The following is a 26,870-nucleotide window of genomic DNA, read 5'->3' as shown; positions in this document are numbered from 1 at the left end:
CGGTGATGATCATCTGAAGCTGATCTCTCAGGATGTCCTGTCTCTTAGTAAGAAGCCACTGAACACGATGATGAAAATGAGCAGCCTCCTTTTCGAGCACATTTTTATTTACTTGATGGTTGGACTCGCTAACAGATAACTAGCCTTTGGTAGCATTAGTCCATTAAATTAACACGACCTTGATACTGGTGCTTGTATTGACTTTCACTGCTTTAGTTTTAATGGTAGCTACATTTTTCTGGCTGGTTACTAACATCTCCTGCACTCCTCAACACAGAGTGGGCTTCTGGGAAATATTAGTTAATAGGTGGTAATGTTCATTTGAAGCACCATTCAGGAACACTGTCTCTTAAATCTTTTACAATTGTTTGGATTTAAAGTTTCACTTTTTTTGGCTTTAGTGTACAGTGGCTCTGACCATTAACTGCTGTCTAACCAGCACTTAGCCAGTAAACTCATCCTTCATCACATGGCTTATGTGCCTATGAAGGCCCTCACAGTGCATCAAGTAACAGCAGAGGGCCCATAGCCTTTAAGAGACAAACGTCCCAGCCGACACCACATCATGAAGAGGGAGAGGCAGGAGCTACTCTGATGAGTGAGAGCTGTGCTTACAGTGACATCCAAAGGAGGCCCCAGTAAACAGCAAGCAGCCTTTGCTCTACAAAACAAAAGAGATTCAAACATGTCTGCTGCTCACTTATACATTAAGGCTAACCTACTTACTGCAGCTGCACAGATCCAGTCCCGTGAGATGACACGTCCACACCTGGATCATTTCTAGTGCACACACAGAAAATCTTATGGCTGTCAGTCAGTACGGGAGGAGAACAGCTGGACTCTGCCCAGATGTGTGAGTAGATGGGTCAGAGGATCCAGGCAGGTGCTGGGCCAGAAGTTTCTATTTGCTATCTGGGAACTATGTTGACTAGCAGTTAAAGTGTGCTCTGTAAATATAGTTTGCAGTTGTGGAAATATAATTTTTGTACTTGAGTGATTACATTCTTGGTATTTTTATATTGTATATTTCATAGGGGAATATATTACTTTTTGCTGCTGTAGTTTTTAGTCACCTTACATCTGAAGATTTCACATTCAAAACACCTTATAAATTATAAATGATGATGCATTTTATGTATGAGTGTATTTCTTATTGAATTTTGCAGTGCAGTTTCTTGTTGAATTTACTTTGTGTTTGTGCTGTTTTGGATGTGCTTTCTAGAATATTTCAGAGGCCAGGTTAGGATGGGATGCTGAACTAGTCTAGGCTATAAATACTGTGGTATGTGGCACTGCTTCCAAAAAAAATTACAAATAAACTATGGCAGATATCTCTGTATTCATTTGAATGCCTCACTAATAATAATAATAATACAATATTGTAATATATAATAGAATAACACTGACAAAGCCATTCTCCTGGCTCAGTACTTTTATTTTAATATTTACACAGTCCATTTTGAAGTTTAAATTTTGAAGGACTTTTACAGAAACAGTTATTATGTCTTTATTCTGACACTGTGGTATGTGTGCGCCCCCCCGGTCGGCCGACAGGCGGAGCTCCCGGTCCGTCTCCTCCCGCAGCAGCGGCGGCGGCACTGCATCGTTATTTCTCAGGGTTTTTGCTCCTGGGGGGGAGAGACCGCTACTCAGAGCTCCGCTGCCAGCGTTGAACAAGTGTGGCCTTATGAGGAGGATTCACACTCAGTGAGGAGGGACTGGATGGACTGCAGCTCCTTTGGATGTAGATTTGTGCAGTAAGTGAAACTACAGTGAACTTTTTTTTTTGGTTTCTGTGGAGAACAGGTTGCTGTGGGGGAAACGCGCCGTGGGAGCGTAAACTGAAATGTGGTTACAGGTCGTTTTCACTACTGTTGCTGTGAGTTTCACCGTGTTCTGCCATGTCGAATGATCCAGTCTGGATTTTAAAGAAGAGCTTTTTCTGGTCTGATTCTCATCTGTTGCAGCGACATTATCCCTTTTTTCTCCTGTTCCACTGCAGTTTACATTCTGCCTTCAGTGGTGCAGTTTTAACTCAACTACTAATCAATTATTAAGTAACACAGGAACCTATGCTGTCATTTTTGATGACAACCTTGTAGTGATTTAAACAATTGTCGATTGTAGAAGTGCTGCATCCCCTCATACCCCCCCAACCCCTTAAATGTATGAGGGGTTGTATAAAAAGGCTTCTCCTCCCCCAGTTGTAAATTATTTGTGCTTTTTAAAGGCAGAATCTCAGATCTGGTGTAAAGCTTTGCAGATATAAGTGGGGGTTTGGGGGCATGAAAAAGTTTTGGAGGCTTTACTTTAGACTAGTAGTTCTTGAAACTGTGATTTTAAAATCTGTTTTATTCACTTTTTTCTTTTTAGCAATGAAATATTCACACATAGTGACAGATTAGATGTTTAACAGAAAAAAGAGTGGGGTCATGTCAGTGTGAGGGTCTGTTTTACATGTTAGTTATTCTGGGTGCATACAGGATTCAGGGAGAGGCAGACTGGTGTGAGAAGCAAACCAAGTCGCCTACTTAAAAACTGGCAACTGCGTGAAGTGTCCTTGCCAGTCAGTGTGAATAGACACAGCTGAGATAACACAATCTTTTCTGTCTGAAAACCACATAACGAACTCATCTGCTTCGCTTTCCTTTAAGTGAAGCAGAGACAAATGTGGGGGTTTGATAGCATATTTTGGAGGTCAGCCTCTGTCTGTCAACCCTCCGCTCCTGAGTGTAATTAAAAGCCTAATCCGAGCTTTGGAGCTGCTACCTGCTGGAGTAGCACATGTAAGTGCCAGTGTGACTTGCCTCAGGGCTTCAGTGGCAGCTCAGCACGAAGCCGAGGGAGGCGGAATAATTTGGTGCTGGGAAATTTCTCCCCCATTTGACAGCTGTGGTTTTGGACACACTGGAGCAGCCAGACGCTTGGTTACACCATGACTGAAGTGGAATTTCATGTGATACTGACCACTTTCCTGACCGGCATGCTGCTGATGGCCGTGGTGGCTTTGCTTTGCTTTTTTACCTGCCGACTGGCTGGTTCACTGCCTCTGGGTGGACCAGGCAGCTTTTGAGGCCACTCCGGCCTGCTACATCCGAGGATGGGTAAAAGCAACTGACTTCTGGCATATCACCTTGCACTAGTTCCGTATCTTGTCATTAAATCCACTGACTTGTGTCTGGTTAGAGCAGATGCTATGTCTTGGGTGGTTCAGACGTGCCTGTTTTTTATTAAACCAGATGGAGCGTGGCAAAGATACCGGTCTGAGCAAGCTTTTGCAGCCGTTGACGAGCAAGCTGTGTCATTATTGTCAGACTGGAAAAGTGCAGTTCAAAGGTGTGGTGCCTGTGCACTGAATGACAGCAGGCTTGAATGGAAAAAAGTAAGTCATAGAGTGATTGATTTAACTACATCAAAGTATATTCATGCTGCAGTTGGGAGGGTATGATTTAGGAGAACCCTGATTATTCTCTGCAACAAGAAGAGTTGAGAATTGCACAGGTGAAAGATTTTTGTGATAAACGCACTGCTATCTCGAGTTTCTCTCTCAGGGGTGAATGTGTCCAGTCAATCATTTGGTGTTAATCGGCTTTGTTATGGCCCTTAAACCTCTCAGTGCAATGGAGCACAATCCCATTAAAATGACCTTGACTATAAGCACAGGGAAGAAAGGGGGAGGGCGTGGATAATTGCAGATGAAAGCCTAGCTGACCAGGACCCATAAGGGCCCCTGTTGTGACTACTTACATACACAGCAAGGCCTCAAGCTTAACCTTGCCAAGTTTTCCTTTTGTTTCTGCTGTGAAGCCTGATGATGGGCTGAAAGATCTGTTTTAGACAAATGCCAAGAAATATCTTTTTCATGTACACTGGTTTGGATGATAGCCTGTTTCTTTATTTGGAAAGCCCGTGTGAGAGAGGGGAACGACTCATACCACCACATCGCAAAGCAAAGAACCAGTACTCCAGTGGGGTTGCCTATTCACAAGGCAAGCCTGTGGTTAAACTAGTCACTAACAGAGATTAGATGTTTACAGTGGCACAGCATGAGCAAGAAGTGTGTTATCTGACTGAAATAAGTGTCCTTGGTTGAAACATCACGGAGTAAATAAATATTAAACCAGTATGTCAGAGTTAGTGTGTGATGAGGTGACACAGACCTAATCACTAGTGTGTTGTCCCTTTTCCTCTCGTAGCTGTGAGGCGACTGCAGCCAGGCTCCCCCAGCTTCTCAAAGTGGCATGTTTCATCAGCCACACAGAGACGACAACATGAAGGTGACAGCCCTGCTCATCATTTGCTCCTGTGTGATCTCGGGGAGTCTTGGAAAGCCACAATTCCCAGGTAAGTTACTGTGTTGTTAGTCAGTCGCTGCACAAACAGCAACAACTGCCCAGTCGTCTGTAACACGACAGGAGATGAACAACACACGCTACAGGTTTTCAACATTGTCGGAGAATGTTTTGAAGGAAGTTTATTTATCTAAGAGGATTTCCTGTGTTTTTTTTAAACGGGATATTTTTTCCACTGTATTCAATTTGTTGGCATCACAGAAAAATAACAGGAATTAATTGTTTGAATAATTTTCTAAAAACTGATCATCCTGTAAATGTCTGTCCATAACAAAAGGTAAAGCTCGTATCCAGTGTGTGGATTCTTAATGTGAAATGTTTTTTTGGACGATTTGACTCCGTGACTGAGACTTAATTTGTATCTTAATTATTGATTAATCGACATACTATTTTCCCAATGAACTGATTAATAATTTGATGTCTAAAATGTCACCAAATGGTGAAAAATGTCCACTGTGTTTTCCCAAAACCTAAGGTGACATCCTGAACTCGAGTCCAAAACACTCAACACATTTTCACTCATAGGAGACTAACGTGAATCCATTATCAAAGTTGTTGCTATTTCGTTTTCAACTAGTCGATTAATCGACCTCCTGTTTCAGCTCAGTTGTAGTACACGCTGTGGTTAGAGTGGAAAACAGAGCTCTGACAGTCTGACATAACACACACACAGTCAAGCCAGTGTCAGTGAATAATCTGTCAATACATTAATCTGTTACTGCAGTCTGCCAAAGTGGTTTAACGCTCTGAACAATCTGATCCACATTCACTCCACTAAATATTCTTACAGACAGACGTGTATCTGATGAATCCTGTGACTATCCAAAGCTAACCCAACTTCTTATTGTGCATTGCGATACCCAGAGAAAGAGAAGGATCCTAAGTTTTGGAATGCGTGGGCCCAGCGGACGCTGAGGGAAGCTCTGACGCTGCAAAATCTCAATAAAAACAGAGCAAAGAATCTCATCCTCTTCCTTGGCGATGGTAAGACACGACGTCATTATATTTCTATCCGAATTTGTGGTGAAAATTGATGAATTCCTCCCAACCCTGTGTAAAAGCACTTAAAACCGGGGCGGGGGGGGGGGGGGGGGGGGGGGGGGGGGGGGTAGCCTTGGATTTTCAGTTATCTCATTGATAAAAACCCAAATTGTCAGTGCAGAGCCTTGACCTTTTTGCCCTTGTCAATTAAAAAAAAAAGATATGAATAATTATGGACAATCAAGCAGAGCTAACAGTTTTATTTAAGTTGAAATGATGTTATAGAGGATCCGGTAATCCAGTGGAACATAAATGAGATTTTTCAAACGTTTTCTAATGAATCACAGCAAACACAACAACTGTGCTGCCACCACATCCCTGGGCTTGTGTCAGTGCTGGGTCGTCATTGGTCAAACAATAACTTTTATCCTGCATCGGGCCTCCGCGCTCTCTGTTTGGACTATAGGCTCAGCACGACATTCTTGCGCACTGCAGCATACATGGTCATGTTAGTGTAGTCAGACAATAACAGCATCTTACAGCTTTTTCGACCAGCTGGTAAGACACAACAGGGAATGATTGGTTAATGTTTTCCAGGCTTTCCCTACTTTGTACCAGGAAAATCACTGGATTGTGTTAAAGTAAAGAGACTTGGCTGCACAATTAAGCGCTTCCTCTTTGTACCTCTAAGACTAAAATTTTGTGTAGCAACCAGCACTTTAATCACGCAGGACAGTCGACCACAATACAATACAATACGATTTATGTAAGATGACAATGAACATTTGCCTTGGAGTTTGTTTTTCTCATATTCTCTTGTGATTATCTTTAATTTCATTAATTCAATTTTGAAACCCAAGCACCAAAAAGCCATTCATCTGTGTCTGCCAGGTTACAGATTTATAAAGATATCCACACTTCCTGTGACCAAAAAAGAATAATACTCTGTTTCTACGTTCTTCCTGTGATTGTCTTGCGTTTCAGGTATTTATTCCACGCATCCAAGCAACAAAAAGACATTGAAAGTTCAGTTTACCCAGCAAGTAACAGATTAACGTCACAAGGTCCTTTCTTACCATGACCTCAAATTTTTTTTTTAAATCCTTGTTTTGTCTTTCTTGTTTTTTCATTCTTGAGTGTCCGTTTTGGAAGTGATTTGTATCAAGGAAAACATTTTACCTCACAGCAGTAATCTTGTTCTAAAATGTCAAAGAAAGCAACAGCCTTTCATATGTGGCGCCCTGAGCTCAGCAGTGAATAAAGTGTGTTAATGTTTACCATGTGCAGGCTCTGTCTCCCCCCCCCCTGAGGGAAGATGAATACAATCCTAACAGTCGACCTGCTTTTGGTGTTTAGGGATGGGCGTTCCCACGGTGACAGCTGCTCGAATACTGAAGGGTCAGCTGAAGGGACAGAGTGGAGAGGAGATGCAGCTGGAGATGGACAAATTCCCTTTTGTATCACTGGCCAAGGTCTGACTCGGTTATTATATCATACACATAGGACAATGTATTGATCTTGCTGTGGCCATTAATGGCTTCCTGACAAAGGCCAAAGCATGAGAAGGCTTACTTCTCTCTGCCACAGACCTCTCTTGTTGTCCAAACACAAATAAAAGCACATCAATGAGCCACGAAACATGTTCATTAGACGGGCACTCAGTGTCAGCTGCAGTGTAGGTGGCATCCCTCTGAAATAACAAACACATTTCCTTGTAACTGTTGATGTTACATATTTGAAGAGCTTGCATTCATTTATTCAAATCAAGTGCACAATAATGCCCAAAGATGATGTCTAAAAACAGTCTGTCTAGTCTGATTATTAGTTCAGAATATGGAAATATTCAATTTACAACATTGAAGTTACTGAGACCCAACCTTTTCTCACGTTTGCTATGATTAATTGTCTGCCAACTGTCTAACCATTTTAGCTCTAGCTGTAAATACCCCCTAGAGCACTAAATGTGTTTTCATCAGTGGCTGTTATTGTCAGAATAGCACCAGTCGATGTACAAATGACATCAGAAGGACAATAAACAATCTCATTTGATATCTGAAATGTGATCACACGTTAACGGCCTGTGTCTCTGCAGACATACAACACCAATGCACAGGTGCCAGACAGTGCTGGCACAGCCACAGCTTACCTCTGCGGGGTCAAGGCCAACGAGGGCACGGTGGGCGTGAGCGCAGCTGCTGTCCGATCCCAGTGTAACACCACAGAGGGCAACGAGGTCACGTCCATCCTCAGATGGGCTAAGGACGCAGGTAGAGTGACGCTGACTTAACCTAATATAACAGAGGCCATTTCCACAGATGTTTCCTTGTCTACAGGGAATTAGAATTGTAATTTTTTAGTTGTTTGCAATTCATATTATGTGCTTCATATGCAAGGAAACTTAATCCTGGCTGTAGTTAATGCCGTGTTAATGTGAAGTGTGAACACTCAGTGGTGATCGCTTAAAGCACCGACTTTGAAGTGTTTTTTAAAAGTGATGCTCTTAATACATGTTTTTCTTTACTCAGCTCATTCCCCCTTTTCAGCTGTTCATCCTTTGAACTAAAGTTATCTGTAGAGCAGTTTGTAAGTAACATTTATTTGACCCAAAGTGTTATTTTTGATGTCTTCTCGTTTAAGAATACAAGAGATAGACTTTTAACTACTTATTTTTCAAACATTCTCTCTTTGGCCATCTTTGCTGTGAAGTTTCTATTGCTTGTGTTTGGGTTTTTTTTTTATCCTGCTGAACCCTGATGTGTCTGTGTCCTTGCTTCAATTTAAATAATCGCTTCAATGTTTCATCCATAGAGCCAGAGCACAACATAGAGCCAGATCTCACACAGATCGTTTTGATCAAAAGCCTGAACGTTGATCCCTGTCTTGAGTGTCACAATGAATGACATTTGATTCTCTTTAAAAATGTGCTTTCACCTTTCAAGGATATATCACAGCGTTATGTAATCTGCTTGAACACATGTTGTGTAATTCAACACTTTAAAGGCAAAATGATAAAAGGCACCACAGAAAAAGAGACAAGTGATGTGAAAGGAATTAGTACCCTGGATTTTCAGAGAGCAGTGGTGGAGATGAGCTGGGGGTGGGTGAGGGTCAGGGGGTGTGTGTGTGTGTGGGTGTGTGTGTGTGTGTGTGTGTGTGAATGTGTGTGGGTTCAGGGGTCACAGATAATAAGAAATCCAATCATTCCTGAGGGAACAGGGCAGGAGGCAGCTGACCTCCCGCACAAAGCAAATAGAAGTGTGTTTTTCATCAGGTCATTTTACCTGTGTTTTACTTTTTACACCCAGAAGATTTCAAAGAGGGAAAGCTTAAAAACTCTGCTCCACCCACTGATAATTGGTGGACATGACAATGTTTTTTGGGCTGAGTGATATCACCATTTTCTTTGGGGGGCCTGGAAAATCAAAACAAACTTTCAGTGTAATGTGTTATGTTTTTCTGGTATTTGACAGTAACATTTCTCATTTCTCAGTGCTCTTGAACTGAACATCTGTTAATATCCTGTTCACATGCTCATATGTTAAAAGAGTTAGTGGTTGTTTTGATCGTCCCTGCTGGTCACGCTGGCTGTGACGTGATTCCTTCCCAGCGTGGGTGTGTTAAAGATGTTGTGAATTTTCCTCTCCTTTAACCAGAAAATGAATCAGCCCTTATTAAGACAGCTGCCTATGTTTGTGAACCGCAGGCAAGTCAGTGGGAATAGTGACTACGACTCGTGTCAACCATGCAACCCCCAGTGCTGCTTACGCCCACAGTGTGGACAGAGACTGGTACTCGGACAATGAGATGCCGGCTGAAGCCCTGCAGGCCGGCTGCAGGGACATCGCCAGACAGCTCTTCGAAAACATTCCCAACATTGATGTGAGTAGAAAGTATTGATTCTGATTAGAGCGGAAAACAAAAGCAAAAATTCCAAACGTTTCCTTGCTCTTGTTGGGTTTTTAGCCTCTTCTTGTGGCTTTGGGATGACTATGTTGGTCTGTCATTTGGTTCACCACTTTGGTTCAGACTTAAGTAGTGGGTGGAAAGACGTAAAACATTGTACATTCATGATCCAAACAGGATGACGCCCAATGACTCTGGAGATCCCCTGACTTTTTCTCTTGCGCCCCCATGAGGTCCACACTTTTATTTTATAGTGAAATGTCTAAAATGGATGGATTGCCATGAAATGTGGTGCAGACATTCATGGTCCCCTCAGGATGAACTGTAATAACTTGGTGATCCTCTGACTTTCCTCAAGAGCCACCATCAGGTAAAAAATTTAATTTGTTCAACACTTTGCTTTATGATCAAATTCCTGCAAAACTAGTGACAATCCCATCAGCCTCAGCTGTAATTAGCTAATGTTAGCGTGCTAAACCAAGATCATTAACACAGGTTGTGTCCGAAATCACTCACTCATTCACTCCTCCCTACTCACTATCCAGGGAGTTGTATGTAGAGGACTACGTAGTGAGCTCAGCACTAAAATTGGAAAACACTTTCACCGCAAGCGCAATGCATGATGGTATATATATTGCTTGGTTAGTGACCATCGGTTGTACACTACTTTTCATGATGCATTGTGGGAGACTATGAGTCCACTATATAGGGTATGATAATTCTCACTATACATAACTCACTGAGTGATTTCGGACACAGCCATGGTGAAAAATATACCTGCTAAACATCAGCATGTTAGCATTTAGCTCAAAGCAACACTGTGCCTAAACACAGTCTCACAGAACTGCTAGCATGGCTCTAGTTAGTTAGCTTAGCCTTAAGTTAAGTGTTGGTCTGACAAAACAAGAAATTTGATGACATTACCTTTGACATTAGGAAACTGTGATGAGCATTTTATGGGCCAAATAATGAATCAATCAAGAAACTGATTAATTAATTAATTAATTACGAAAATAATCATTTACAGCTCTAATCTTAAGCTACATCCAGAGGCAATGGCCCCGCTGTGGTCTGAAGCCTGTTATTTCCAATGGCTTGCACTGTACCAGGACGGTTTGTCGCTGCGCCGATCAAAGTGCAGGCGCAGTGCGCAGCTTGGCCGACTCCGTCAAAGTTCAGTCTGGAGAGACGAGGCATCCAGGCAGGCATGGAAAGTAAACAGAGAGTAGATCTGAAACAGGTTGCTGTGGAAACGGAGCTGCTTCACAAGCCTAAATTCACCAAGCTCCTCTCTCTGTCTGAGGGCACGTGGGGCTAATGTTACCGCTTGTTACTCAGGACTGGAAAGATACATCTGTGTTGCTGGGAACTATTGTCCATAAACACAGCGGGAGCCTAACACAAGAAAGCAGAGAGCGTTCTGTCCAACAAAGGATGAGACTGTAATTGTGTTTTCTATTCTGCGGCTTTTCAGGTGATCATGGGTGGAGGGAGGAAGTACATGTTCCCCAAAAACACGTCAGATGTTGAGTACCCCGATGTGGCAAAGCACAGCGGCACGAGGAAAGACGAGAGAAACCTGGTGGAGGAGTGGGTCGACAGAACCAAGGATAAAGTGAATTTCTCTTTGCTCTTCTCTTCCCTCTGCCCCATCTTCCCAATTATATTTGCATATTGAGGAGTTCAAAGTGACTTCAGTGTTACCAGTCACACTGTGTTTTACATTTGTGTCTTTTTTTTTAACTGCGCAGAAAGGCCATTATGTATGGAACAAGAAGCAGCTCTTATCACTGAACCCTAACAACGTGGATTACTTACTGGGTGAGTTTCCCGTCTCAGTGCCTCATTGAAGTGTAAATGAAGCCACATGTGTATTCATTTGCCCCGGGCTCATTTTCTGTGCGTAATATCTTATTTCTCCATGAACTGCACCTTGCCCTTCCCGTGCCCTGTTATTCCAGGTCTCTTTGAGCCTGGGGATCTGACATATGACCTGGAGAGGAACACTGAGACTGATCCTTCCCTGACGGAGATGGTGGAGGTGGCCATCAAGATCCTGAGGAAGAACCCCCGAGGATTTTACCTGCTGGTAGAAGGTGATTTGAGTCTCTATCATGGTGAAACTGGACACTTCTTTTGATTTGGATTTACTGATTTCACAAAGATCTGTCAGACTTTTCTCCTGAGGTAGTCCCGAATGCTTCACACTCGCTTCCTGATTTCCCTCTGAGAACCCGGTGTCTTCTGCATGTCTTTCTAGTCAGAAGTGAGAAAAGGGAGCTCACTGCTTGACACATCTGGCTACTTGCAAGATAATGTTGGCAGGTTTATTAGATTGTCAGAATCTAAGGGGGGGGGGGGGGGGGGGTGTAGTGAGGCCGTAGTTTTTGTCCAACCGTGGCGTCAGTGTGAATTATCAGAGTAAATATCCACAAAGGCACGAATGGATGATTTTTGGACCCAGTTGAACGGAGCCTTTCCCAGGCTGTGGCTGACAGTTGGGAGATTAAACACTGTGTGTTGTGTTTAATGATTTGGTTTGGTGGCGTTCTGATAAAGGTGCTGCCCGTTGTATTTATTTGAATTATTTAAAGGAATAGCTCAATGTATTTGTGGTCTGTTCTGAGATGAGAGGATCAAGAGCAGTTTCACGTCTGTGTGTCAAGTATGGAGTCAGACTCCGGGCAAACAGACAGGTGACAAATTAAAGGAAAAACCAACATGAAGTGTCTTGGTAAGATGTCGGGCCACCACATGTTGCCAGAACAGCTTTGATCTTCCTTGGCATTGATTCTACAAGTCTCTGAGCTCTACTGGAGGGATGGACACAATTCTTCCAAAAGATATTCTCTCTTCTGGTGTTTTAATGATGGTGCTGGAGAGCACTGTGTAATACATTGGTCCACAGTCTCCCATAGGCTGAGATCTGGTGACTGTGAATGCAGCAGCTTCATACTCATCAAACCGTTTTATTTTTCAGGTTTTTCCTTTAATTTGTCACCTGTCTGTAGTTAGCCTAGCTTAGCATTAAGAGTAGTTGTTTTTCTCATTTGTTTGTTAACAGATTAAACATACAAGGTACAGCATGGTCCTGCTTTTGAGGCGTTACTGAATGTTTTTTTTAACCTTTCTGCCTTTACAAGCTTTCCCTGTTCTCTACTGTTAGATACAGAGGGAAGACTGAATGCAGAGGGAAACTGTGTAGGTGTGGCTTATCAGCTAACTGCATTCATGGTCCAGCACAACTAGTGCCCCTTTTCTGTTGGTCAAAAATCGGGCTTTTGTTGGCAATGGAAAACGATTCAAATGGCATTCACACCAGGGTCAAATGACTATGCAGTAGACGCGGGTATTTATCAGCTCACATGGGCGAACAAGCTCATTTTCACCCCTTTTCCTGCTGCAGCGTCTTTCAGAGCTCCAACACTGCAGACAGACCCGCCACCTGTCCAGCATGGTGCTGTTAAATCAGAAAGACCACAGCTCAGGGATGAGAGAGTGAGCGCAGCTTCGAAATGAGTTTTAAAAACACACAATCACTGACTGGAGTGTCTCACAACAAGGCTCCAACAGTTTTACAGGAGCACCAACCCGAAGATTACGTTAGAAACCTGCTCATACCTGCTTATTTTGGTGGAAAAAGGGTATAAGTATGCTTACTCTTGCTCTCTTACACATGAATGACTTCCACAAAAATAAATTGAATTATTCAATCAATCTGCTGACAGACAATAAAGAGGAAAACATGACTTGTGGTTTGTGGTTTGCTGTGGTGGGGAGCGTTCAGCAGCTCAAATTTGTTGATAGATTTTTTTCACTTTAAACTGAGCCTTAATTCAGCCAAAATATTGTACATGAAAAATGAATCTTAGCAGAGACAGCCAAGAGGTAGACGACCCTGTGAACACACAACCCTTTAAAACATGCACTGTTATCCCTAAATGTGCTGCCAGTATTAGGTTTTTGTATCATCTGTTACACTGGATCTAGTCAATCTTCTCTAACATTTTTATGTGGTTCACAAGTGCCTTGAACCAATGAAGCTTTTATTACCAGCAACAATGTGTATGAGTGACAATTGGTGGGGTTGCCAGTGGGTAGCAAGATCACCCTGCAGCCAGAGGTCCTGGCTTTTTTTAATATTGTCGACCAGACTGATGTTGTGTTGGCATGGAAACTTTCCTCCAGAACAATTCCGGTTCTTTGGCATAGCACTGGGACTCATTACACAACATTTTATTGATTCAGTTAGTGGCACTTGGTTTCAATAAAGCATCAGTTGTTATTTATCTGTATTTAAGTCTTTTACTTTGCTGCCAAGTTCCGTTGAAGGGAAACATTTTGTGCAGCATTTCACAAAATACAATGAGAAGCAGACAACATTCAGTGATATTTTAATGGAATAAATGAAAAATATAAAAGCCTGCAACATCCAAGACAAAGGAGCCAATGACTCAGGCAGATGAGAGTAAAAACATTATCTAGGAGCCATGCATTCTGAGAAATGCAGTAGTTTGTGGTATAAAGGGATTTTTATATGCTTTGCTGTGTATTCTAGGCAGCTCATGTAGGAGAAAGCAAAACGTGAACCACTCCAGCCATGTTTTGTATAGTTCTGGTTTTATCATCATCAATGAAACAAGCACAGAAAGATATGCTGAAGTCAGTGTCAGCAGAAAGTGTCAGCACAATATTAGATAGAGGAGGAACAGGAATTTTGGTGATGATAACCATGTGTGCTTGGCAAACACCTGCAAGTATGACAGCAATTGTTCAGCCAGACTAAGCAGGAATAAAGAGGTCGGTATGTCTGAGACTGAGCGCTTGTTGGATCGTTGAACCATGTCTGAATCCCCTGCCCCCACACCACCACTTTTTTTAACGGGGGAATACTGGAGGCAGCATCTGACTGATTTTTGTACATTTTTCATTCTTCACACAACTACTTCAGCAGGCTTTTGACCTACACCCCTTTGAATGATTACGGCGCCATGCCCCTCTCGGTCGAACAGCTTCAGATATGGTCACAGCAGGTCATACGAACTAGTTTGTGTAAAGCATACACTGGCCTGAGGTGATTTTTTTTCCTCTTTCAGGGGGACGTATTGACCATGGGCACCACGAGGGCAAGGCCAAGCAAGCTCTGCATGAAGCTGTGGAGATGGACAGGGCCATCGGCCGCGCAGACCTCATGACAAGCATCCACGATACACTGACCATAGTTACCGCTGACCATTCCCATATGTTCAACTTCGGAGGCTACACAGCCAGAGGAAACACAATATTTGGTAAGTTTTGATTATGATGCCCATCAGTACTGTTTATTTTTTTGTGCCATATGACGAGGAGTAATAATAATAGTTAGTAAAAATGCCTAATGTTCTGTCTTCATCTGCAGGTCTGGCCCCCATGCTGAGTGATGTAGATCAGAAGCCCTTCACCTCCATTTTATATGGGAATGGACCAGGCTACAAAATTGTCGACGGTGCAAGGGAGAACGTGTCCAGTATTGACTACCGTAAGTAAAATCGTGTAGTCACCAGTTTGGTGTATGTTTTATTTGGAATTGTAATATATTTAAAAGTAAAATCCAAACTAAGCTTCTTTAACTTTATAAAAAAAGGGACATACAACAACTTTGCTGTTAATGGTGTGTTTTATTATTCCCCCAAATAAACTTGCAGAGGTAGGTTTTATCATATCAAAGCAATTTTAGTCGTACAAGGAAAAATCTTTTGCAGGAAAAGAAACAATTAATTTCTCTACTTGAGGTACCTGCAATAGACAATAATCAAGTTGTAGTAAAGAGCATGACTTAGCAATGGGGTGTTGACTTACAGCAAATTACAGTGGCTTATTACAGGAGTTATGAAATTGTGAGTGTTAATTAAGTACAATGGTCGATGGTAATGAAGTATATTTACTCAAGTACTGTACTTAAGTATATTTTTCGTGAATATCTGTTTCAATTGAGTTTTTCTTTTTTTTTCTTTTTGGAAACTTGTGACTTTTACTTAAACTTAAAAGACAAATATTGCAGTTTTGAATCCACCATATTTCATGCACAACACTACATTCATGAAGTACTCGTTACTTTGAAGCAAAGCTTTTTGTCAGCAGAATAAACAGCAGAATAAATTTTATTTTATTTTTCGAAAATGCAATGTGTTTACCGTGTTGCATGTTGAGTATATAATGTTTCTTTGATTCCACAAACTTTTAAACAGACAACTTGGAGTAGCTGCGGTGTTTGTGCAATGGTTGGTCGAATGACTTATGACCACTTCTTTAGGCTTTGTAGCATATTCTACCAGCTTTTTATACAGGTTCTACAAGTGAGTGCATTCAGGAGGTTGTTTCAGAGTCATTCCGTTCTGTAAATGGAACAATACAACAATGTGCTCCAGTACTTTAAGTAAAAATTTGACTGAACAGCTTTCACTTGTATTCGAGTAATATTTGACCAGGAATATCTGTAGTTTGACTCAAGTAATGAAGTTGGGTACTTTGTCTGCTTTTTCTTGAAAACAACAGGTTTTCTTTACATTTCAGTGTAAACAAAGCTTTGTCTAACAAAACATTTACAAAGCCAGTTTTTAAGTATTTGAAATCCTCCTTTCCTGCAAGTCTGTAAATCATGGCGTGATGCTGCCATTTGCAGACATATGTATGGAATTGATGTGCATCTGCACCCTTCTGCACAAGATAAACAAAATGGGGCACCACTCACAGAAAAACACCTCCATCGTATTACTAGAGGTCCTAAGCTCCACAGGGAACCTTTAATTTAGGGTAGATTTTTTCCTAAAGAATGATAATATTTGAACATTTTCTCTGTGTGGCTTCTTTTCAGAGGAAAACAACTACCAGGCCCAGGCAGCTGTACCTCTGAGCATGGAGACACATGGAGGAGAGGATGTCGCTGTGTTTGCTAAAGGCCCCCTGGCTCACCTGTTTCATGGGGTCCATGAGCAGAACTACATCCCCCATGTGATGGCTTATGCAGCCTGCATCGGCCAGAATAAGGAACACTGTATGTTAAATGGTGGGACTGCCGGTTTACGCCCCGTCCTCTCTAGCATCGCAGCCCTTCTCACAGTCACCCGACTCCTCTGCTGACCTACCCCTGACAGTTGTGATACTGTTAATATCCCTGTTTTAACTAGTGATTCATTTTAAGGTTTCGGTTCTTTGTTGTTGTTGTTTTTAATTTTTTTTAATTTCAGTATTTTGATCATGGGACCACTGTTAAGGCACTGTCATGTTATGATAATTAATGGACAGAAGCAGAAGGTTGTCAGTTTTAGTCTATTCAGACGTATATGTGAAACATTAGAAAATAATCACTCACCCCTGATGCACTGAAATGAAGAATGGTGTTAAAGAGAGCACCACAAAATCAGAGATCTTAGTTGTGATTTGTCTTTTTAATAGTTTTTACTAAGGATTTTAGGATCTGTTAACCCTCTTTGTTTAATGTAAACCCTGTAGGTTTGAATTGATAGATTGGCTTTTCAAACATTTGAATATGTTTCATATTTTAGATGTGCAGTTAACAGAATCTACCTCATAAGCTTTCAAAAGATCTCTCACGTAATCATGGTGTTACAACAGGATTTACATTTACAACACATTTTAAATGACAAATTTCGTGCCAAAACAAGAGGCAATTGAATGTACCAATAATAAAAGAGTAGAAGATATGATAAATTTCGTCATACACCTTGTGCATACCTGCAAAAGCACTGAAAAAGCCCACCTGCCATTGTTGTGTCCAATAACAGAAGTTGTAAAATCTCATCACCAATAAAGAAAATGTGTTTGTTTTCTGATAATCTTGTTGTCAGTTTTTTTCTAACATTTATACTTTAAACTTCACCTTTTATCAGATTTTCATTATTATAAAAACTCAGCTTTGAGTGTTAATATTTCTGTAGTTCAAGACGTTTTAACGTGAAACCAATGAAAGGCTGAAAGCTGAAAGATGCCATGCAGTCGTCCTTTTCTGTGCAGTTGTGTGAAAAATTGCAAATTTGTGTGATTTTTTTAATTACGATTGAAAAAAAAAACACGAAACTGTGATTTTTGTCGTCATGTTGAAATGTTGTCTGTACAGTAAACTGTGTCAGTGAACATCCTTTTTCGTAGCGTGTCACTTATGTCATATGTTGTACTTTTCCATCTGGGCTGCTGTGGCTTGAGTGGAATGTGAATGGGCTGAAGCCACTCATTCCTTGGCATCACACACTCACTGGCAAAACGGAGGACTCACGAAGCATGAAAGGGGGGAGGTTTAGCTTTAACGTGTATGAAATTAAGTCTTCATGCTGTCACTAGTTCATTCCCAATCTCAGCTCACATAATGGCTGCTTTGAATCTACTGACAGCCTTGGGGGCTGCACTTCATGCTTTTATGTAAACTTACCTTACTGATTATGATTTTCCTTCTATGCCACAAATCATAGTCCTGTAATCCAGTTTTATATTTCCTGTTCTATTTAGAGATAGATGATGATGGGCATCAGATGGTAGGCGATAGCATGAATATTCAAGTGGGCTTTCAACCCCCAACTTCATCTCGTTTTCAAACTCCCAGTTCCTCTTAAAATTCCAGAATAATGAAAGCTTTTATTTTATAAAATGATGAAACAGGTGATGAAACAAGGAAAAGGCCACGTTGTCAGCATATGGTACTTTAAAGTGGTTGCATTGCCAAAGCTGTGTTATTAAATCCATCAACAACAAGGCAAGCAGTTTAGATGAAGAACAATTGCTGGTAAAAGTAATCTTTCCCTCATGCGTCAACTGGAAGCGAGTCAGGTCTATAGAGACGCTTGAGGTGGCCTCGCCAGACATACAATTTTCTCATGCAAACCATAGTCTGAAGGACGTTCATATCACGAAGCCACATTTAGAGCTGCATACCAGAAACAGTGTCATTTTCTGTCTCAAACCTCTGCTTATACATGAGACCTTAGTTTTTATATACACAAGCCAGTATCTACACAAAGTTCACTTTTACTGTTCAGTACTGATTTGCCTGTTAACCCTTTACAGGTCCAGTGATTTTGCATATTTAGCCCATTCACTACAACTGTCTACTGTCTACTTTACATCATAAGTCAAACTTTTTCATGCTGCTTCGTTTCAAAGAAAATTTATCAACCATTTGAAGGAGTCGTGAGCCTTGTTGAAGATTTCTGAAACATTTCCACGTCTCCAGTTTGTTTCAGTTATACCTGGTGCTTGATAGCTGTTTACCCTGGTTAGAGAAACAACTGACCAATCAGAGCTTGGTAAACACAAAAATGAATGGGAACATCGTCATCATACTAAGCTACATCGTTGACATACTAGTAGAGCTGGATAGAGCTCCACCACTCAACCTTGCTGCGAAGTGGCCACACACAGTATAGAAATAAAACATGCCCATCTTTTCCCCATAAACCTCCCTTCAAAAAAGACAACAAACAAGATCCATTATTACTTTTTGTCTTAAGAATTGTAATCTATCATGAAGGTGTTATATTGGTTAAACTTTCCCAGAGACCAGGAATAGTCGTTTATATGTGGATTTTCTGTTAAAGCACAGTCACTGATTGACCACTGTAAAGATTATTGATCAATAAGGGGACAGGATTCACACAGAGTTGCTGAGCAAAATAATTCCTTGTCCCAACAATATAGAGTCTAGACTATTTTATAGAACAAAGAACAAGGGACAGAAAAATGGACACAGATTGGTTGATTACATATCAGCTTATGATTACAACCAATGGCAAACACCCATGAGATAGACATAAATATGTGTGCTACATGCTTATATGTCCTAAGACACAAGAAACCTCAAGATACAAAAAGACCCAATTGCATGAGAAACAAGCGCAAATTCATTTCTAATGACACGATCAATGTCATAAGAGAAACACATGACTGAAAATGTGATCAGCCAATGATTTTACTTCCACACTTTGGTATTAAAACGAAAAACCAACCATTTATTATCACTTTCACGTCATCCGAGCATCAAGTCAGTGAATGAGGCCCACAGAATCACAGAAGTTTGATTTAATCATTATTCTCCTTACACCACTGCCATCATCATCATCATCATCATCATCATCTTTCCCCACAACGGTGTGCTATTTTCATCATTAAGGAGGTCAGATAGGGTTGGCGAGGTAGCATAGTGGGAACATGTCATTAAGTCTTGACATCACAGCTCATGTTATAAAATTGTTCATTTATATCTCAGCATTCACAATACTTCAAGGCATATATAATAAATCCACTGGTGGTTCACTGAAATTCAGTTTGTGGGATGTGAGTGAAATGTTTAGTATAACCACAGAGTATTCTTTAGGTCTTAAAATAGGTTGTTGTTGAGGTAGAGTTAGTCAAAGCTGAGACTCACCCAGTTGTTCTTTGACCTATTGACACGGGTGATTAGGGAATCGTGCTTTGTGTCTGTCCATGATAGCAGGAGGGAATCACTTGTTTATGTGTTTTCTTGAGTCTTTTTATGAAACCTCGAACAAATTCCCACTGTTTAAAATATAAATATATATTGCAATGATCAGTCAAGGTCTGGTGGGCTTGGTGGTGGAGTGGGCTGTTTCAGTGTAGCCTTTGGTAGTATTCTATACATAGCAAATGTGATTTTGCCTATAGTTTCTACAAGTATGATAATTTCTTCTTCTATGAATACTTTAAGCATTTCCTGTTTTTCTGTTTTCCTCACTGTACTCTGTAATCCCAGTGAATATGAGATTGTCAGTTCCTTGTTTTCCATGGAAACACTGATAATGTCTTTATGTATGTTACTAACAGCTCCTTTCAGTATGTTATTATCTCTGAAATCTCTTCATAGCAACCTCTACCACAGCTTCCATGTCAACTTAAAAACGGAGTCAGCAAGACCAATCATCACTGTTCATGCGTCACTGTTGTTTTGCAACACACTGTTGCAACACAAAATTATGCAGTCTGCTAAGGTATACAGCCTGATTATAAGGCAAGGCAGAGTATGGTTTCCATGTTTCCCGCCAGTGAGAAAATAAATTAAGTCTTTTCAAATATTAAAACAAATGAGTTGAAACCTACTTAAGTTCATCACTGTTAACTTTAAAGTCTGCATTAAAGTTCCATTATTATTGTTGAGACGTAATGCACTGGAGATTTTTTTAAGGGTCTGCATCATCAAGCAGACAACAGCAATGTTTAAGGTTGTTAAGATGTTAACATAATTTAACATTAGCCAAAAGTGATGCAGATTTGTTGCAGATCTGTGCAAGGTTACACAACTCAAGCTTCAATTTTTTATACTGAAAAGAAATGAATGTAAATCAGTGGTGGAAATAGAGCAAAAAGATGTTATGGACTGTATTTAAAAAAAGGTTAGAAAACATGTGGAGTATACCTAATTTGTAAATACGGAGGTAAAATTTGATGTACATGGTGCAATTGTGTTTTAAAGTCAAAGATCCACCAGTGGGCCGGTCTTTATAATGAATAAATTTAGCTTCAATGAAGATGTGGAACAAATCGATATATAACATGTGATACCGTTATATGGAATTAAGGCTAGAGTTTTCCAACCTTATATACACATACACTTATACACACTTTGTGCACAAGTTCCTCCTTGTCAGTTGTTCATCAGTCTCAGTCAGAGCTTTCACTGCCTGGATGTAATGGAAAAAAACTGTAACTGCTCTGCTGTAGATATAGATCTTGATTGACCCCGAAAAGTTCTGACTGTGTCATCAAAGCGTCACACGCACTGACACCACTGACATCAAGTTGCTCATCAAACACATCACCTCAATCTCGCTGAGAGGCATGCTGTGACAGCTCGATGCTTTCCATTTCGCCCTCTCTGTTCTCTTTCTATCTCCTCCTCCCTTTGATTTGGCCACTTTTACTTTGAGTGATGTTTTATATCAATCAATCTATCCGTCTCTATATCAGGGGCCCTCTCTACAATCCGTGTCATGATCTCCACCCCTTTGATTCGCTGTGGGCATGGTTGAATAATTGAAAAAAAACCAAAAAACCAAAAAGAAAATGAGTGTGTTAGGATTCAGAGCCTCAGACAGATCAAACTAAGACAGCAAGGCAAGGCTGACAGCTATGGGCCTGCTGTATAAAAGGAGCAGTGAGGCTGCAAGATGATGCTAAATCTCCCCTTTTCAAATCAGAGATCCTTCTCTGGCCAATATGGAGCCGCTGACCCTCTTCTCCTGGGTAATCTAGTTCAGCTCAGTGTATTCAGTAAAACCTACAATGATCCACAACAGGATTCACTGTGCAAAATTCTTGATTAAATGTAAAGAATAAAGTTCATTATTTATTATTCACAATGAAGAGAATACTCATACCTCATTTTGATGAAATGTTTTATATTCATGTTTTTGCCCAGGTTACCTTGAGCTATTAGGCTGGCTAATTTCTTAGATGCTATGTTTAGTCCTGTTGCCATTCTCTTTGCACATTTCTGAACCTGTTCATGATCTCATAGTCTCTTATCATTTCCAACTGGGAATAGGAGAGGCGAACATGTCCTAATCGCCTTTCTCTACATCCCCCAGCTCCCATCACCCCTCTGAGGGCAGCCAGCATGAGAGCTAATCCCTTTGCAGCTAATGAGGGCAGAAAAAGTCAGGACTCGGCCCTCCCTTCTGCACATATTTCCATTTGGGTTCTCATATTCTTCTCTGTGCAGCCTCACCAACCATAAATATAATGGCCGAAAAATGCCTCCAAAATGTGCACAGACTTAAGACTGTAGGAAATGAATGAACTTGAGAGCAGCTGTAGTGGCCAATTTTATGGAAGGACAAATGTCCAATTAAGTCAGGGAGGAATTTGTCCAGCAAATTTACATACTAATTAGAAGCACATGAAATTCAGCTTTCAACTTTACTTAAAAAATCCTACATTATCCACAGTTACCTCAACACAACAAAAATCCTTTCCTAAGTGGTGACATAACGATTAGTTTCAAAAATTAGAGACATACGTGACTGTGTTATGTTGGTGGCTAGTTGTTCTGTTGCATTTTGTGAAACAAAGCCACAATTCTTTGGCTCGTTGGCATGCTGGGAAACAATCAGAGGGGCTGCCGTGTGAGCAATTATGCAGCGGATTTCCACTCGGTAAATGCTAGGAGTGATTTCTGCCCGAGATTCCTCCTTTGTGTTGCCTGTGTGTCAGCTCAACTCATTTCACCAGCTGCATTCACCAACTGTTTGCCATTGATAAGGTAACACTTTTTTTTCTGCTCTGCTGACTCTTATCAGACTGTCACAGGATGCGCAATGTCAGTCTCCCATTCACTCAACAATGACGGAGCTTCAGAGAGAGCTGATCAGTGGCATCACAGATTACTGTCTAAGAACAGTTTTCAACTCTGGGTTAGGCTCATAGGTGCATATAGACACCAGGAATAAATAAACAGAAGTATTTCTTTTACATGCATGTACGATTTCCGTGATCCACGAGAACAGCTGTAGATTTCAGGTGTGTGTTGGATTTTGATCTGACTATGTAGTCATCTTTTTCAAACGTTCACCACATACAAAATTGTCTATGAGATGGAGAGACTCCTACTGGTATTTGGGTCAGTTTGTAGAGCAAAACCGTTATTGTTGTGTAGTGCCAGTCAGTGAAAACTGCACATTGCGTTCTGTGTCTTGTAATTCTATTATTGCAGTTTGGAAACTTGCAGGCCTGAATCACCTCTTGGCATACAGGGGTGCAGACAGAAATCAGCTCTGCTTTAATATGGTGCAGGGGGCTGCACGTGTGACGGCATGTTGTTTAAGGTACACGTGAGACAGTAAAATACAATGTTAATGTGCTTAAAGTAATAATATAAAACGCTGTGTAACAGCTTGTAATACTCACAGACAAGATTTTGCAACGCTGGAAAGTTATTCAGCAGCAAAAAATTCTATCTTTCATTAAAACTATTGTGAAATACATTAGAATCACAACATTTACGTTAGAAAGTCATTCACCAGGAATGTGCAGTATCTATTTGACGGGCTAATGCAGCAACATGTCGATGATGCTGCGCTGTGTTGCAACAAAGGCTGAACATGTTTTGGAAGGTCACCATTCATATGAAACACCGGGCTGTGTTTTTTCACAAAGGGCAACTGTTGGTCTCCATGCAGCCTTAGGGCATGTTCTTTGGTTAGCCATTACGTTTTTTCCCCCCCCATTTATTAGATAGGACAGTAGAGAGTGATAGGAAATGAGGGGAGAGAGAGGGGAATGACATGCAGCAAAGAGTCGAGCCGGTCAGGAGTCGAATCAGTGACTTGCCTGCTCAGAGTGTATGCGCTCATGTGGTACGTGTCGCCCACGGTTAGCCATGAAGTTGTCTTGAAAAAAGATTCCTTTACATTGAGCCACAATTGCTCTGTGTTTACTTTTGGCATTTCACATGATTTATATAAAACTTAAGTTCATTTGAAAAGCTTTAGGAGGCTTGTGCTGTTGCCATATTCTCTCTACAGTGGAAGTGGCCATAGCAATGTTTGCACAAACCATTGTCAGAATGGACAATTATGAGAATACTTGCCATCTATTGCTTCATTCCCCATATTTACTGATGCTGTGCTGATGCTGCCTTCACATTTCCACATAACTGTAGCAAATCTGATATGACGTGAATGAACGAGTTGTTGTCAATCAGAACACTACTCTTCCACTGCATTCTGACCTACTGATGCTGCTGCTGGTGGAGAAAATAATATCTCTGCCTCTTCAAAAATGAATTTCCCCATTTTCCCACTTGGATAAACAATGGTGAGTGTAGCAGTCAGGTCTCTTGATGTGTTGTTGTAAACATTTATTGCACTATAAACAATAAAAAGAATGATGTGATGACTTTCACTTAAAAAGCACAGTTCAGTCAGGAACATGCTTGTCACAAGTCACTCTTTATTATGGCACATAAAATACTCAGGCAAAATCCAAAGCAATTTCACTCTAGCAGCAGAGTTATTGTTCTACAGAGGTCTCTGAGAGTTCCAGATAAAAATTAGAACAAAAAGAGGAAATATGATAACAACTAAAATGAAAATTTCCCAATCTTCTAACCTGAGTTACAGCATTAAATTATAGCCAGAGGTGTTTTTGCAGAACATTATTATGTCACGTGAAGTTGACCTTTGACCATTTTGATATAAAATGTCATCACTTCATTTTATCCTGATAGACATTTAAATTAGAGTTAGAGTTTGTGTCATAATTAGTGTATGAATTCTTGAGTTAAAGCCAAAAACATGTTTCGTGAGGACACAGTGACCTTGACCTTTAACCACTAAAATCTAACCAGGTCATCCTTGACCTTGACACTAAGTGGAATTTTCAGCCAAATTTGAAGAAAATCCCTCAAGATGTTACTGAGATATTGCCTACACAAGGCTAAAACCATGTTTTGTGAGGTCACCGTGACCTTGACCTTTGATCTTTGACCACAATCATCTAATCAGTTCATCTTTGAGTCTTAATGACTGTTTGTGCCAAATTTGAAGAAGTCCCATTAAGGCGTTACTGAGATATTGTGTTCACAAGAATGGGACGGACAACCTGAAAACATAATGCCTCCAGCTCTGACCATCTCCCGCTTGCAGGCATAAAATTGGCTGTATTTCCAAAGAAGTGAATACCCTCTGGCCCTCTATCAACTACTACAGCCCTTAAAGTGGTAGTTTGGGTTATCTGACATGGGGTTGTGTGAGTCAGCGTATTACCTGCAGTGGATTTGTATCGGTGCAGATGTACCACTGTGGACAGGGTCAAAAAAGATTTAGCCACTTCAAAAAACACCCCTTTCCTTTGAAATCCATTTTCCCCCTGATGCCAACTCCTCTTTGCAGTTATGAGTAAAATTGTGGATGGGTATTTTTGATGGTTCAACTTAAAGCTGTAATATGAGCTCAGGATGACTCATATACATCAAAACAAGTATTTAAAAGTGGTTCCTTGTGTTTTGCCTTCCTCAGGGCCACAGGAATAGGCCCCAATGGCCTGCAGCTATGTCCTGTTTTAGTTGACTAAAAGTATACTATAATTTCTTGTCATTTTAGTCAAACTTATTTCACATAAGATTTTACGTTATCATTATCTGTGTTCAAACACAGGTTGAATGATAAAGAGTGGTGAGCCTTAATGTGTTTTTACAGGTTTGTGGTATTCTTATTTTCTGGTAACAATTCTTTCCTACCATATATTTAGATAGATTAACCTATTTAGTCTTATGAAATGAATGCTACACACGAGTCCAAAGTTCAAGTGTGTGTTATATATGCTGTGCTACATCCTGTTTACTTTTCCGAGGAAATATGAGAAAATGCATCAATGCTTCCATCAAATATCTTTGTGAAACTAAAATTTACTTCAAAATCTACTTACATTTACATTTACTTATTTGGCATACGCTTTTATCCAAAGCAACTTACAAGTGAAGGACAATAGTAAAGCTACAGTGCAGTGTGAAACCTTCGTGTAAGTATTATGTACCACATCTATTTAATAAGTGCTGGGAGATTGTATAAGGAAGGGCATCAAAAAGTGTATAGTAAGTGCGAGTTAGACAAGTTACGTTTTTAGGAAGGGAGGTACTCCCAGAAAAGATGAGTTTTCAAGAGATTCTTGAAAATAGAGATAGATAGAACTTGGTAGCTCATTTCACCATCAGGGAACCACAGATAAGAACAGTCTAGACTGAGACTGCCTTGTGTGCAGGGATGGCAATACCAGATGGCATTTCCTGGAGGAACGCAGTGGACGAGAAGAAGCATAAGACTCTAAGATTGAGTTCAAGTAGATAGGTGCAGACCCAGTAGTCACTCTGAAGGAATGTGTCAGTGACTTGAATTTGATTCGGGCGGCCATGGGTAGCCAGTGCAGGGCAAATAGTAGCTGAGTGACATGTGCCCTTTTGGGCTGTTTGAAGACCAGGCGGGCTGCTTTATTCTGGACTATCTGTAAGGGTTTTACTGAGCACAGAGGGAAACCTGCCAGAAGAGCATCGCAGTAGTTGAGGTGAGAGCTTACCATGGCCTGGACTAAGAGCTGGGTGGTGAAGTGAGTCAGGTAAGGCCTGATTTTCTTGATGGACCCAAGGAGATGGTGTATATAGCAAAGGGGATGGGCCCAGAACTGATCCTTGGGACACTCCAGTTTGGACGTTAGGACATTTCCCATTGCCCTACTTCTGCACAGGTTACTGGACAGAGGCCTGACAAAGGAGTGATAGGCAGTACAGTTTACACAATACTGTTTTAAGTGGGTGACATTACCAGATTTACTGCTCAGGCAGCCCATACACAGGAATAGATGCAATAAAAAACTGGTTGTATGGGAATGCTAAAGCTGCAACAAGACCACCAGAGTGTTAATGTAGTTCTAATCAAAAACAGATGTCTGCAAGAAGCCTTGGAGCAGCCAACAATCATATTCTTCAGCCTCTCTTCTTTCAATATTTTGAGCTGAATTTCATGTAAAGGCAAAAAAGCCACTGTTTTAATACTTCTCCTTTACATTAGCAATCCTAAAGCATTTCCTGAGAGCAGAGCCTTGAAATGAAGGCAAGCTGATCTCTTTTGTAGTCTCCTG

At 40.8% G+C, this 26,870-nt stretch overlaps 1 protein-coding gene across 4 annotated transcripts; it reads left to right on the top strand.

Annotated features, from left to right (window-relative positions):
* The first annotated feature begins 28 nt into the window (after positions 1–28).
* Positions 29–17,071, top strand: alpl (alkaline phosphatase, biomineralization associated). Of its 4 annotated transcripts, none has more exons than XM_071495400.1 (12): positions 29–47; positions 4,197–4,344; positions 5,217–5,336; positions 6,690–6,805; positions 7,426–7,600; positions 9,037–9,212; positions 10,711–10,851; positions 10,988–11,057; positions 11,198–11,332; positions 14,333–14,524; positions 14,635–14,754; positions 16,090–17,071. In XM_071495400.1, the coding sequence occupies exons 2-12, from the start codon at positions 4,242–4,244 to the stop codon at positions 16,353–16,355; spliced, it is 1,614 nt and encodes a 537-aa protein (XP_071351501.1). In that variant the 5' UTR covers positions 29–47; positions 4,197–4,241; the 3' UTR covers positions 16,356–17,071. The 4 variants fall into 4 exon arrangements, with proteins under 4 accessions (XP_071351501.1, XP_071351498.1, XP_071351499.1 ...); XM_071495397.1 differs by lacking the exon at positions 29–47 and adding an exon at positions 1,586–1,757; XM_071495398.1 differs by lacking the exon at positions 29–47 and adding an exon at positions 1,753–1,879.
* Positions 17,072–26,870: the final 9,799 nt, after the last annotated feature.

Source organism: Trachinotus anak, unplaced genomic scaffold, assembly GCF_046630095.1.
Source record: "Trachinotus anak isolate AG129_WGS33_773 ecotype Australia unplaced genomic scaffold, CSIRO_AGI_Tana_v1 ptg000013l, whole genome shotgun sequence".
Taxonomy (NCBI): Eukaryota; Metazoa; Chordata; class Actinopteri; order Carangiformes; family Carangidae; genus Trachinotus; species Trachinotus anak.
Note: the sequence above shows the minus strand (reverse complement) of the source record. Positions and strands in the feature narration are given on the sequence as shown.

What these genes read in the sequence shown, in the direction of transcription:
- alpl (XM_071495400.1), top strand. Translation starts at nt 4,242, where the DNA reads ATGTTTCATCAGCCACACAGAGACGACAACATGAAGGTGACAGCCCTG. An exon ending in CTTTTGTATCACTGGCCAAG is followed by an intron (nt 6,806 to 7,425) that starts GTCTGACTCGGT and finishes GTGTCTCTGCAG; the next exon opens with ACATACAACACCAATGCACA. An exon ending in TCGACAGAACCAAGGATAAA is followed by an intron (nt 10,852 to 10,987) that starts GTGAATTTCTCT and finishes TTAACTGCGCAG; the next exon opens with AAAGGCCATTATGTATGGAA.